General features: G+C 35.9%; 1 protein-coding gene across 4 annotated transcripts in view; it reads left to right on the top strand.

Moving 5' to 3' along the window:
• The window catches only part of LOC114331603 (unconventional myosin-IXAa), a 362,148-nt gene that overhangs the window by 217,396 nt on the left and 129,551 nt on the right, over positions 1-15,201 (top strand). Inside the window, exon 1 of one of the 4 annotated variants that reach the window (XM_028281225.2) lies at positions 8,665-8,932. The exons of the other annotated variants lie outside the window; for them this stretch is intronic. Coding sequence (XP_028137026.1) covers positions 8,842-8,932 — 91 coding nt within the window. The 5' untranslated portion in view covers positions 8,665-8,841. Of the gene's footprint in view, positions 1-8,664; positions 8,933-15,201 lie in introns of those variants that run through there. 4 annotated transcript variants of the gene reach the window in all.

The following is a 15,201-nucleotide window of genomic DNA, read 5'->3' as shown; positions in this document are numbered from 1 at the left end:
GTTATCTATTCTTTAACCTGGTCGTGGATGAAAGAATAAAAAAACAAGAACTAAAAAAGGATATCAAATAAGTACGCAATACTAATCTCTAATTATATAGTGAACATGATTTACAACATATTTATGCTACACCAATTTAATGTCTCGTATATGGTTTACTGTAAAGAGTCCGAAATCATTAGACCGAAAGCAGTAAACCGAACTCATTAGACCGAAAAGCAATTTACCGAAACCTCACTAGACCGAACAGCAGAAGACCGAAAAGCAGTTCTTTTTACTTGTCGCAGTAAAAGAGATAAGACTAATGTAATTACAACTAAATGTTATTTGGATAGTTATTAAACAGTTAAAATGGTGTTAACGTCAATCTACCCTTAATTTATTTTTACCTTCACTAATTTGTTTATGGGATGAAAATTATTTCATATCAGACTGTTCAGAGTAACAATTTACACAGTCTATATATAAAATAATACAAAAAAAATACAATAATCAAAAAGACAGATATACAAAATCTTAGCATAATTTACTGCAATCTTTTCTAATTTATGTACCATTTCGGTCTAATGCTGTTCGGTCTAGTGAGGTTTCGGTAAAGGGCTTTTCGGTCTACTGCTTCCGGTCTAATGATTTCGGTCTAATTGTCGTGTACCTCGTATATACCCTGTACATTACATTCTGTTATAATCTCGTTACTCTTGTTTTTTCTCTCAGTGTGTTTCCTCTAATTCTTATTCTTATTTCTGTTATTTCCTGCATTGAACGTCCAGCAACGTCTGTCTAGCTGGGCAGTGTTATACCTAGGTGCTTTATTTCCATTACTTGTTGAATGCTAACTTCATCGACTTCCACTTTACATTTTTAATTTCCTTACTCCCCATTCTGTATCCTCCTGCTTTATTGACGCTCTTTATGACTTCATCTATGATAAGAATGAATAACATAGGACTTATTGAATCTCCCTATTTTGTTCCATATCAATAGGTTTCGTAAGTTGTCCATCTACTCTGACTTCCATTTTATTTTTAAGTAGGCGTCAAATGCGCAGAACCTCATTACACTAAAGAATGTCCAAGGAAAACCAGAGACAGTAATGTTAAATGTGCTAACTGTGGTGAAAATCACCCCGCAAATTATAGAGGGTGTGAAGTTCACAAACAATTACAAAAACTTAAATTCCCTAACTTGAGACGACACAACGCGAGGACAAACCAAGATAGAACTACAACAGTCAACTATGTGCAACCTGGAATAACATACGCACAAGCAACGCAAGCAGTTAACCAGCAAGCCTCCAACCAAACTACTACACAACATATACCAAATCAAACTAATAACCACACAGACATGTCAGAACTGAAAGACATGTTAAAAAAACTGACGGAACAAATGAGCACTATGCTCAACCTCCTGACCATGATTCTCAACCAGAAATGACTCAGTTACTAAAGCTAGTATTATGGAACGCCAATGGCTTAAGTCAACATGTAGAAGAATTAAAACTATTTATTAACACACAAAAAATTGACATAATGCTGATTACAGAAACTCATTTTACATCCAAAAACCACATCAATATTCCACGATTTACAACTTATCATACGCAACATCCCAACGAAAAAGCACATGGAGGCACTGCAATAATAGTTAGTAATAAACTAAAGCACTACGAAATACAAAAACATGAATGCGACTATCTACAGGCCACCAGCATTGTTGTGGAAGATCAACTAGGCCCACTAACAGTATCAGCTATATACTGTCCGCCAAAGCACAATAACAAAACGGAACAGTTTGAAAATTTCTTTAAAACATTAGGAAATAGATTTATAGCAGGAGGAGATTTTAATTCTAAGCATACTACCTGGGGATCCAGAATTATTACCACAAAAGGCAGAGAACTTCTTAAAGCTATAAATGCGACCAATGCAAATTACCTCACCACAAGGGAACCAACTTACTGGCCTACCGACAATGCAAAAATACCAGATCTACTCGACTTTTATATTGTTAAAGGAATTAATGTTAAATTGGCAAAAGTAGAATCTTGTTACGATCTACCCTCTGACCACTCTAGCGTAATCGCGACATGGTATGCACAAATAACAAACAGTACTAAACAACCATCACTATACAGTAACAAAACAGACTGGAGCATTTTCAAGACTAAACTAGATGAACTAATTGACATAAACATCCCATTGAAAACAGAAAGTGACATCTACGCAGCAGTAGAAAATCTTCAGAAATCTATACAAGAAGCTGCTATACCCCTGACTGCTACCAAACAGAATTGAAAGAGAATTGCCCAACTGTAATAAAGGAAATGATTGCTAGAAAGAGAAAAATAAAGGAAGAGTGGCGAAGAAAAAGAACACATGAGAACAAGGCGAAATTAAATAAAATCACCAAGGAAATTAAACTACAATTGCATAATATCAAAAATAACAAAATACAAGAATATCTTACAGGTTTATCAGCAAACGCAGATAGTGAATATACCCTTTGGAAGGCCACGAGAAAAATCAAACACCCGAAACAACAAATACCACCAATACGAAACCAAGAGGGAAACTGGTGTAGAAATAATAAGGAAAAAGCCGAAGCATATGCAAATCACCTCACTAATGTATTCCAGCCACATCCCATGGAAGATGGTGACACAGAGGAAGAAATAAATGACTTCCTGGAATCGCCCTACCAGATGGATTTACCTATACAAAAAATCACCACTAAAGAAGTTAGAAATATGATCCAGCATGAAATCAGTCCAAAAAAAGCTCCAGGGTATGACCTGATCAACGGGAAAGTACTGCAGCAATTGACATGCAAAGGTCTGAAAATGATAACGCAAGTATTTAATGCAATATTTAGGCTAGGTTACTACCCAGAACAATGGAAAGTTGCTCAAATTATTCTCATACCTAAGCCAGGGAAAAATAAAACTCAGGTGACTTCATACAGACCAATAAGCCTGCTACCTGTTCTATCAAAAATTTTGGAAAAACTTCTCCTTAAACAATTATCCCCAGTTATAGAAGAAAGGAAACTAATTCCCCAACACCAATTTGGGTTCAGAACACAACACGGAACGATAGAACAGGTACATAGACTGGTAAAACACATCAGAAGTGATCTAGAAAATAAAAGGTATTGTTCTGCTGCATTCCTGGACATTGGTCAGGCCTTCGACAAGGTATGGCATGCTGGTATGCTCTTTAAACTAAAGAAAAACCTTCCTCATCCTTTTTATCAAATCCTAAAAAGCTATATTTCCAACCGACATTTCCTAGTCAAGCAGGATAATGAATACACAAGCCTAAGACCAATAAAAGCCGGAGTACCACAAGGAAGTGTCTTGGGACCGATATTGTACTTGCTCTACACTGCTGACCTACCCACAAGTAACAAAACAACGTGTGCAACTTTTGCTGATGACACTGCTGTACTAGCCTCTCACCATGATCCAAATACAGCATCCAGAACCCTTCAGAAAGACCTTAATAATATACAAATATGGCTTAAAAAATGGAAGATAAAGGCGAATGAGAGTAAATCCATCCATGTAACCTTCACCATGAGAAGACAAACATGTCCATCTGTAACACTAAATGAAACTCAACTCCCACAAACCGATACTGTCAAGTACCTAGGAATCCATCTTGATAGGAGATTAACTTGGCAAAAACACATTTTTACAAAAAGAAAACAACTAGGAATAAAATTTCGAGAAATGTACTGGATCATCGGTCGTAAATCTCAACTATCACTTGAAAACAAACTGCTGATATATAAAACTATATTAAAACCAGTGTGGACTTATGGTATCCAACTTTGGGGGACAGCCAGTCAAACTAACCTAGAAATATTGCAGAGATTCCAGAACAAAGTCCTTAGAACAATGCTGAATGCCCCTTGGTACGTGCCAAACTATGTGATAGAGCAAGACCTCAATATGCCATCCATAAAAACAGTAATAACGGAATATTACAAAAAATATTCCAAGAGACTAGAATCTCATCCAAATGAGTTAGCCAGCAACCTTACTGATGACCACAATGATGTACGACGCCTGAAGAGATTCAAAGTAGTGGATCTAGCAAGAAGATTCGAATAATCTGTGATAACTAAACTTATTTTAATTTGTTTTAATTTAATTTATGTAAAGAGGGTGATCACTGGATCTCCCTCTACAGGTCAAAATTTTCAATTTTTGTCAAATAATTTACCTATTGTTCTCAGTTGAGGACAGATTACAACATTAAATAAAAAAAAAAAAGTAGGCTTTGTAGAAAATACTGCACAAATATTTAGAGAGAGTAAATAAATTAATCTCGGAAAAGTATTTCCTAGACATTAGTTCGGAAAATATAAAATTAGTAGACGCGCGCACTATGCATTAAGCTATTTTTTCATCCCGCTTGAAGTTTGTACATGTTGAAAGATAGATACTGGTAGAAAAACAAACTCACCCTGCTTTGTGTTTTCTTCTGGTTCTTTGTCTTCTTATCTGGCCAGATATGCTTGTGAAGCTGCTTGAAGGAAAATATATGCGGTATGCGGGAACTATTTAAAAACACATACGCGCACTGTTTAACTCGAAGACTTAGTCGGCTTAGTAAAACCGGTAGAATTTTAGCGGTAAATTCGACATTGATAGCGGTAAATGCGGTATTGAGAAGGGATTGTAGTTGTTACCTCTTGGAGTTTTAAGACGTTAGTGGTCCAGAAAGCCACTCTTAACGAGGGAGGGGGGGGGGAGGAACGCTGAACGCTTCCCGCAAAAAAGTTCTTATTCACGCCGGTAAGGTCTGTAGCTTACTAGGGGATGTTTTACGAAAGAGGCTCCTTCAAGGAGCGTCTGAAATTATTATTTTGGACGCCGGTTAGGGCCATCGGTACATAATACGCAAATATTTTACGGCTATCCATACTTTTACTGTCTTTACACGGAAAATTGCGGGTAGTAAAATTCACACTGGTACGGATATCTAAACATTACTAGAATGTCATTCTACTTGAAAATGTCATCATTAACTTAAAGAGATGGCTTTTGAATGTTCTTGGATAACTGATATTTGTATAATTGCAAATTATTAATTCAGTTAATAAATATGATAATTTTTTCACTAACTATGTATTCAGTGATTGTAATAATTTATATGTACAACAAAAACTAATAATCGAGAAAAGAGGAAAAGTGTTAAAGTGATTTCTTAATAATATATTGTTACTTTGGAACGCTTACAATTTTGAATATCTTTAACAACAAAATACCTGGATCACAGAATATATTATCCTGGTGTGTTCTCTGCTTGGATCTTCCAGAAATAATACACAATAAATAAATTTTTATTAAGTTCACGTCTTGAATCAATTATTTGTCAAATACACTATAATCGATCAGTGCGTCCTCCCAGTCTTGACGTACGGATCAGAAACACTTACCTTAACTAAAGCCTCGGCTACCAAACTAAGAGTCACGCAGAGAAGAATGGAGCGGTCAATGTTAGGAATAACTCTGCGAGACAAAATCAGAAACGAAGAAATCAGGAGAAGAACAAAGGTGACTGACGTCATCGAGGGGATAGCCAGGTTGAAGTGGAGATGGGCAGGACACGTAGCCAGAATGACAGATGGGCGATGGACGAAGAGGTTATTGGAATGGATGCCAAGAGAAGACAAGAGAAGCGTCGGTCGACCGCCTACAAGATGGACTGACGACTTAAGAAAGGTAAATAAAAACTGGATGAGGGCGGCGCAGGTTAGATGGGGTTGGAAACGAGGGGAGGAGGCCTATGTTCAGCAGTGGACTTTTGAGGCTGGATGATGATGATGACTATATATCAATATTATTTAATCAACAACTCAAAATATTCCCGATGCCATGTCAAATATTTAAAATTGTCACTGACTGACAATATTCTATTTGACTGAGTGCGTTGTAAGACGAAGATAGATTTGGAAAATAATTACCACGGACATTGTGTTCATTTTTTTCGAATCCTGAAAAAACCAATAAATATTTTTGAAAAATTTAAACGCAGAATGAAAGACTAAACTATAACCGAGGGCTGAAAGTCCCTTAGAATAAATAAAACGTTTATTTTAAATGAGGTATTTGAAATTAAAAACCACACTAAATTTTCTCTTAGTTCTTCACCCCTGTAACTTATTAAAATAAATATTATAGAAGTTCTCAGGGACTTTTGCCTCTCGCTAATAACGTAATCTTTCATTCTGTGTTTAAATTTTTTTAAAATATTTATTAGTTTTCTCAGGATTAGAAAAAAATGAATCCCCATTTGATTAGCATTGCAGCCGAAAATACGTACCCATCCTCTTAAAATATGTATTTTAACAGACTTTTACAATTTTTTTACAATATCCAGCGGGGTCTCTTAATTATAGGGATTAAAGGTATATATTATTACATCTTTTGACTTTGTCAAATGTCTTCTTCAAATAGATTAAACATAGGAATACTGCCTACTGTATTCTAATGCTTTCTCCGTAATTTATTTCAATCATGACAAATATTGCAGCTGTATAGGTAACCTTGTTGCTCATCTGCTAAGCCTATGAGCTAATTATTAGTAATTATTTTGAATAATAAGATTAGCTCACTTGCCTTCTATTCTTATGATCCGTCATCGCCAATCCACCATATTTCAACAATTCTATGAATCTATGAATTCCTTCACATCTGCTCTTTGAATTCTAATAATTGTAGGGGAGTCCAAGCGGGGATTTTTGCAGTTACTCGAGCGCGTCAGATTATTATATGGGGAGACACCTGGTACCCTGCAGATGTACCTCTACCATATATTGGCTCTTAACACAGGGAAGTTCGTTAAGGGGGGCCCGAAAAAAAACTCTATCTTTAAAAATACTCGAAATTGTCAGATTAAGATAAGGTAAGTTGAGTACATGCACAAGAGCGTATATTTTAAAAATCTGACGATTTGAGCGGGCGCGGGCGTAAGGAAATGGGCGAGTCAAAAAGTTTCACAAAAAAAAAATGCGAATATTTCGCGAAATAAACGTCAGATCGAAAAATTAAAAAATACGTCTTCAATATTTTTCAAAAATCTATCGAATGGTACTAAACATGACCCCCCACGGAGAGTGGTGGGGGTAAGTTTAAAATTTTAAATACAAACCCCGCGATATTTCTCAAAATAAACATCAGATCGAAAAACTACAAAATACACTTTCAAAATGTTTTTGAAAAATCTATCGAATGGTACCAAACACGACCCCCCACGGAGGTGGGGTGGCGGGTTACTTTAAAATCTTAAATGGGACCCCAAATTTTTATTGCAGATTTGGATTCTTTACGTAAAAATCAGCAACTTTTATTCGAGAAATTTTTTCGAATTATGGATAGATGGCGCTATTATCAGAAAAAATGATTGTTGGAAATGGAAAATTAAATTAAAAAATGGAAAGCGCCCCCTAAAATGGAAAATTTTACTTAACTTTTTTTGGTATTAGGACCTACTCTTCACAACCCAATAGGTCCCCATAACGCTCGAGTGACTGCAAATTTAGCGTACTTTGCTCCCCTACCATAAACATTATATTTCTTTATATAAACCATAAACATCGTGCTACAGTTCTTTTGGGAAGTGTTTTTTCCCACTGCTCGTTTTTTCTTCGCATGATTGTTTTGTCTTGTTTGAGATGTCACTCAGGTAAGCTTTTATCTTTTCCGTGCATTTTTCTTTTTAGCCCAGCGGTTTTTCATCTAATGATGCAATTTACCACTTTATATTGGAAATATCTATAAGAGATCGAATTCGAAATACAGATATCCGAAAACGAACCAGGTCAGAAGATGCTTTAAAAAATTATAATATAATGATCTCCATTTTATACCGCTAACGTGGCTTTGGGATTATAGCAGGGCAGTCTACTATTTCTAGGGCCTACGGTATACAAGAAAGGTAACAGAGCCAGTGCTACGCTTCAACCGCTTATTATTACCCCTGGTTTTACCCAAGGTACTTATTTTAATCAGGCTGAGTCGACCTTGGGCCTATAGACATTTTTAACAATGTCTAGATGTTCAAATGTCAGACATACAACCGCCTGAGCTATCTGGCTTTAAAAAAATAACTACCCAAAATTGAAATTGGACAGACGATGTCGCAAGAATAGCTAGATTAATGAATTATAGAGGAAATTGAGAAATGAGGAGCGTCGTCCAACAAGGACACGATTTGCGATAAATATAAACAAACTTAATACAAAGTTAGTTTAGAAGATAGAGAGCTATGGAAGCATTCCAGGAAGGCTTAAATCCAGCAGTGAACTAATTTACAACTGATAATTTATTTTTTTAAACGCTAGCAAAGTCTTTCTTCAAATGTATCAAAAATATGAATAGTGGTTTCAAATATCAATGTATTTTGTAATACCCGTTTTACTACAAACAAAACTTTAAAGCTTACAGTCCTGTTCATCCGAGGAATCTACTAAATTGTTTAATGTATTAATGTTGTGGAAGATTGAAAGTATTTCGAGAATTTCCGGAGTAATTTTTTTCTCGGTTACTGTTACTATTAAAAAACACATTCGTCCACCTCCACACTCCTCTAATATCCCGAATTCTCTACGGTAAGGCTGCACAGGTGTAGTACAGGTGAGAGCGGGGAGGGTCACATGACCGGGTCGCAGGTAGAGCCGCCTCACCAAGTCAGTGCGTCTTGAGCCATCGTTAAGTGTTTGTTTCTCGTTCGTTGTTTTCACGTTTCGTGAGAGAGTGTTGTTTGTGTTTTGTGATATGTTCGGAATATGGCCGTTACCGGTCATCCCTTTGGATGCTGACACCACAACATGGCTACCCTAGGCCTCTCGAAGGTCTTTATCTTGGACAAGTACTTCACGGAATTGCAGAAGTTCTGGGAGACAGAGAAGAAGCTGCAAGGTGTGTGTTTTTCTTTTCTTACGGTCTTTGTTTAGGTACTACTCGCGGGCATTATGTGGCGGGTTGTATGAGTACCTATATACGAGTTGGTACTCTCAAAGAAATTGAGGTACTACTTAATGTTATTGTAGGTACTACTTTCTACACTATATTGTTTACATAGACCTGACATTTGTTATTTTACGCTATTTTTATTTACACCGGTCGGACACTAAATTGTAGTACTTAGTTTAATCTTAGGTACTACTTACTATGTACTTCTAAAAGTTAGGTACAGCTTTTAAAACAGAATGCGCTATATAAAACAACATTAGGTACATCCCAAAAAGCAGGAAATGTTATTGTAAGTACTACTTATAAAGTTATGGTAGGTACTACTTTCTACACTACATATATTGTTTATATAGACCTGACATTTGTTATTTTAACCTATTTTTATTTACACCGGCCCGACACTACATTATAGTACTTAGTTTAAACTTAGGTACTACTTACTACTTCTAAAAGTTAGTTACCGCTTTTAAAACAGAATGCGCTATATAAAACAACATTCGGTACATCCCAAAAAGCAGGAAATGTCCAGTCCAATCAAAACAGAATGGTGTTTATGTTATAAGTACTTACTAGGATTAATTATTATGACCTCTGTTTATTCCTATTTTCCTGACAGATAAGTGCAATATTCGACTGTTGTTTGTTTTAAGAAGCATAAAATACACGACTTTAGCTTAGGCTGCTATGTGCGTCTATCAGAGACTTCAAAAAACAGGATCTCCTTGGAAAGCATTTTCTTCTTGTACGTAGTACCTATCATGGCAATCAGTAAAACATTAAACGAGTAATGTTTAAAGTGTTTTTATTTATTTATGTTTTTTAGTAGTAGCTGTGTTACCCCCCCTGGCCCTTAAACAAGTTTCAATATGCGTGGGCTCGTAATCAAATTGTCAACATTTTGTTGGGTTAGGTTGCTCCATTCTTCAAGAGCAGCTTGTACCAGCCGTGCGTGAGGTGTTTTGTAGATTATCCTGGCGAGCTCTAATTTTTCTTTTAAGTATAGATATCCCACAAATGCTGTACAGGGCTAAAATCCGGTGAACAAGCAGACCATCTTAGATTGGTGATATCTTCTGCTTCAAGGAAGTCTGTAATCACTGTGATGGTATGTGAAGGTGCATTATCATGCATGAAAATAAAATTTTCTCCATTGCATCTTTCCAGTGGCTAACTACAGATTTTCGAATCAAATCAATCTACCTGTGGGCTGTTAAAGTTGGTTAGATGAAAATTAAAGGAGTTTTTTACCGATCATGCCTTCAATGCTTCAATACCTTCCCAGAATATGACATTTTCTTCTATCTGTGAGCAAATTTGGCCGTTTTTGCTTGTCTTCCTTTAATAAGTACACAAATTAGTCGATCATCTGACTCTTCACAAATCCTGGTTTCGTTTGAAGATAGCACATTTTGCTAATTTCCTATGTTCCAGTTTTGGTGTTGAAGACACCAATTTAGGCAATAAATCTTGGTCTGCTTAGATAACTTGGGAACCTATAACGGTCTCGTGCTGTATACCATTTGGGCACAAACTTTTTTCTTATCGTTTCAACTGAAAAACTTGCAAATGTAGCTTCCAAAAGCTGCCTTTGGAGTTGCATGACCGGGTCAAAGGTAGAGCCGCCCCACGAAGCCTGTGCGTCTTGAGCCATCGTTAAATGTTTGTTTCCCTTTCGTTGTTTTCACGTTCCGTGAGAGAGTGTTGTTTGTATTTTGTGATATGTTCGGAATATGACATACCTTCGGATGCTGACATCGCAACACGATTTTTTTTTATCTCGAATTGCAGAAGTTCTGAGAGAAAGAGAAGAAGCTGCAAGGTGTGTGTTTTTCTCTTCTTATGGTCTCTGTTTAGGTACTACTCGCTGGCATAGTTTGGCGGGTTGTATATTTGTTATACCTGACATTTGTTATTTTAACCTATTTTTATTTACACCGATCCGACACTACAATGGAGTATTTAGTTTAAACTCAGTAAGTACTACATACTTACTACTTCTAAAAGTTAGTTACTGCTTTTAAAAGAGAATGCGCTATATAAAACAACATTCTTTGCAACGCATACGCCACACACCTTGTTCGTCTATCCTTCCATAGTGCGATGCCACATTAGGCCGATGTCAGATTATGCGTTTTGACCGGATGCATTTCCGCCGCATCCAGTCAAAACGCATAGTGTGACAGGTCCGTCCGGTTGCGTTGGAACCGGATGCGTTTTGAGACATCATTACGCGCTTACAAACTGCACCAGACTTAACGCGTAGTGTGACACGTCGGTCCGGTTGCGTTGGAAACGGATGCGTTTCCACCTCATCCAGTCAAAACGCATAGTGTGACAGGTCGGTCCGGTTGCGTTGGAAACGGATGCGTTTTGAGACATTGTTACGCGCTTACAAACTGCATCAGACAATGCATCGTGTGACAGGTCGGTCCAGTTGCGTTGAAAACGGATGCGTTTCCACCGCATCCGGCCAAAACGCATAATGTGACATCGCACTAGACTCTTTTTAGGATTTTTCGTTCAAAGCGTAAGCAGTTCTTGATCCTTTTGTGTGTGAGCACGTTTCTGCTCCTTCTGTTACCACTGATCTTATGGTGTTTTATAGATGCTCACTTTAACGTTTGTGAGTAGTTTTCAGTTTTCAGGTCATCTGTCAAGACGACAATAAGGATAAATGTGTTAAAAATCTTTGTTTTAATTAAATTGGGTTCAGCTGTAAGACGAGAGGAAGGATAGATGTGTTAAAAACCTTTGTTTTAATTTAATTGGATTTTTGTATATTTTCTAATAAAGCTTAGTTTTACTTACCTATTGCTATCCAGGTCATTTTGTCTCTCTTGCTTTCTTTTATATCCCAAGTACATATACTCTTCGATTTTCTGTTCTAATTTTCCGTCTAGCACAGGAATTACTTGAAAATAGCGCGTGGGCATGCGCAGTTGCATAATCTGTCTTGCATGACTCTTGCAAAGCATGAAAATTGCATAATGTAAAACCAACTTAATAATTTTTTGGTTAAATTTGTTTCTAAAATGTCAAAACAAAATTCGCATAACAATTAATTATTATGGTTTAATTCTACATAAAATAATACCTATTTAGTATCTATAAATAATTAATTAACTATATAAACTAAGCAACAAATATGGCATGCGTCGCCTCGATTTTATTCATAATTAACCATGACAAATTTTGAGGGCGCCAATGTAAACACATCTTTTACGAAAACAACAATTTATTTCACTTATTCATTCTTCATGCCCTTACGAACAGGTAAAATACCCTACAATATAGGTACAAAGTATCTCCTTGTCGGTCAACTGAACTGATTGATATCCTTTCAACAAAAGATTTCGTTCTTTCATGTCTTGCGATCTACCTGCTCGATATGGGAACCTGTCGCTACTTTTTGTTGGTGTCATTTAAAAATGATTTTGGGTTTAAGTGTGTAAGACGCTGTACACATGAATGCGTTATAGCCCGGCTACACGCACCGTCTTGCCTGAGAGCATGCCTGCACAGTCTGGTTTGTGCAGGTAAGAGCGTGCGTATGGACGGCAAGACTGTATCGCGCACAGGCCTCCAAGCGCGGACTGTATCCTCGTCGACATGCTGAAGATTTTACCTGTGCAGTTTTTGGTTCTACAGTTTTACTTGCACGTGTGGACGGTAGTTCAGTCCGTTCTTCAGTCCCGCAAAAGTTTTCGAGGTGGATAGACCAAGATGAGCGACATAAGAAGTGTTACGAAACAGTTTTTAACTGAATTTATAGAGTTATACAAATCTTTGCCGGCGTTATGGAAAGTAAAGTGTAAAGAATATACCGACAGAAATAAGAAAAACAAAGCCTACGCTTTAATGACAGAAAAATTAAAAGAGGTAATATTTTATTTTTTTATTTTTTAATTGATTCTAAAATAGGGCATGCTTTAAAATCAAATAATTTGTACCGTTTGTTATCTAATAAAGATTAACTATGTATTATTTTTTCCAATATTGGTATACTATTATTGAAAACAGTTTATACAGTGCGCTGGAATAACTGTTACAGCCCCCCTATTAACTTATTTATTTTTAGCACATAAGAAAAACGCTCGGACAGGTCGATTTTTAAAATAATCATAGTAGGTATATCATAGCATCAATGTTGAACCTTACGCGATCCCTCCTCAGGTGACAGGCATAACTTTTTTTTAATGGGAAAGTACATCATGTGACACCTCATTTAAAAGATTTTGAAATACTTATAATAAAAATGTATAATACTTTGTACATAATTTACATACATAATACTTTGTACATAATGCTTTGTAAAAAAAATGAATGCATTTCAAAAAAAAGAATGTGTGTGTACTGTGTACGCACGTAAGAAGTTATACTTCTATTATATGATTATATGATTATAAACGAAATTAATATACTTTTTATTTATATTTTATTTAAATATTAAATTAATTTATACTTACTACTTCTCAAAAATTTTTATTAAAACAGTGCCAAAAAACACATTAAAAATGCCACAAATGATTTCTGAACATTAATTGTCGGAAAATTTTTTAACTAAATACGTATTTTCTGAAAATAAAATTATATAATAAATATACTTACAATCATAAAATGTATAAAAAAAAATAAAAAAATAAAAGTTTCTATTGGGATTCGAACCAACTTACCACGCGGCTGGTATTTGCGTTGTATTGGGATTCACCCGCATTAAAACTTCGCCACAGAGACAGCTTGTCACTATGTGCGAAGATCGTCTAACTAAACAGATTAACCTTTTGACATTTTTAACTTATGTAAATCAAATTATTTTGATTTTGAATTGAAATGATTTAGAATTGAAAAAATACAACAAAACATAGAGTAAGAAGACAATATATTAGGTGAATATTAAGGTGTAAAATAAAAGTATTACATACTACTTATGTATTTTGGTAGGTTCAAGGTAGGTATCGGAGGCCGTATAACGACTAATAAATTTCGCAATCACTTGCGTCGTGCAAAGTGGCTATGTTCAAATATCATAACAAAATTTGATCAACTATTTATAAAACATTTACCAGTGAAAGATTCTTTAGCTTTGAATAAGCGAGATCTGCGGCACTCATACTAGGCACAGTTTGATGAGCTTTCACATTGGCATGCAACAATCATCTCTTCTATGTAAATAAGTCCAAAAATATAATATGAAAACTATTTAAAAAGGCAGTATAACCATTAACTAACTTTTTGTTTGTTGTTTCTCTTCCTACAAATTTTAAAACGCAACAAGCATACATTATAACCAAACCATGCACAGTCCCACAGCTGTGCCACAGCTGCCATATTGGATAATTTTTGTCATGTCATTTGAACATCCAATCAGAACAAAGTTATAATGCGCATGCGCCCGGTCGCTAGGTTTTCCCATATAAAATTTCACCGTCATTACGCCCGTAAAGAAGTATAACTTCAATAATTCGACCGAAATTTTGGGCATACGCTCTCAAAAGGCATTAAAGTAACATACATTTTTGTAATCAGTATTTCAAAAGCTTTTAAATGAAGTGTCGCATGATGTACTTTCCTATTTAAAAAAATAAAGTTACGTCTCTCATCTGAAGAGGGATAGCGTAAAGTTCGAAACATTGATGCTATAATATATACTATAATTATTTTAAACATCGACCTGTCCGAGCGTTTTGCTTATGTGCTAAAAATAAATAAGTTAATAAGGCGGAGGGGGTAACACTTATTCCAACAGTATCCGAACATCGCATAACAGTATCTTCTTTTTTAATTAAGGGTGTCACCAGACGCAGTAAATCAGTATAGGCTGTTTCATCCATTCTAAGGCCATTATTAGACTAGGTAACTGGTGGCGCAACTAGTGGGGCAACTGGTGGCGCAACTAGTGGCTCCACCAAATTAAAGCACACAAAATATTATGGGCAACTGGTGGCCGATATGAGCAACTGGTGGCGAAACCAGTTACCGTAGTCTAATAGGTCTCATTTACTTAAATGCCCCGTGACGTAATGAGTCACTGGTGGAGCAACTTGGTGGCGTCACTAGTTGCCTAATATAATACTGGCCTAAGATAACCACGCCAGTCTTCAGGATCATCTCTCAAATCTTCGATTAAGTTAACATGTGAATGTATATTTCTCCGCAAGATCCACTTTTTATTATTATTAATAAACTTTTTTATTATTATTTTTATTATTATTAAT

This window comes from Diabrotica virgifera, chromosome 6 (assembly GCF_917563875.1).
Source record: "Diabrotica virgifera virgifera chromosome 6, PGI_DIABVI_V3a".
Lineage (NCBI taxonomy): Eukaryota > Metazoa > Arthropoda > Insecta > Coleoptera > Chrysomelidae > Diabrotica > Diabrotica virgifera.
This window is presented reverse-complemented; position numbering and strand designations above follow the sequence as displayed.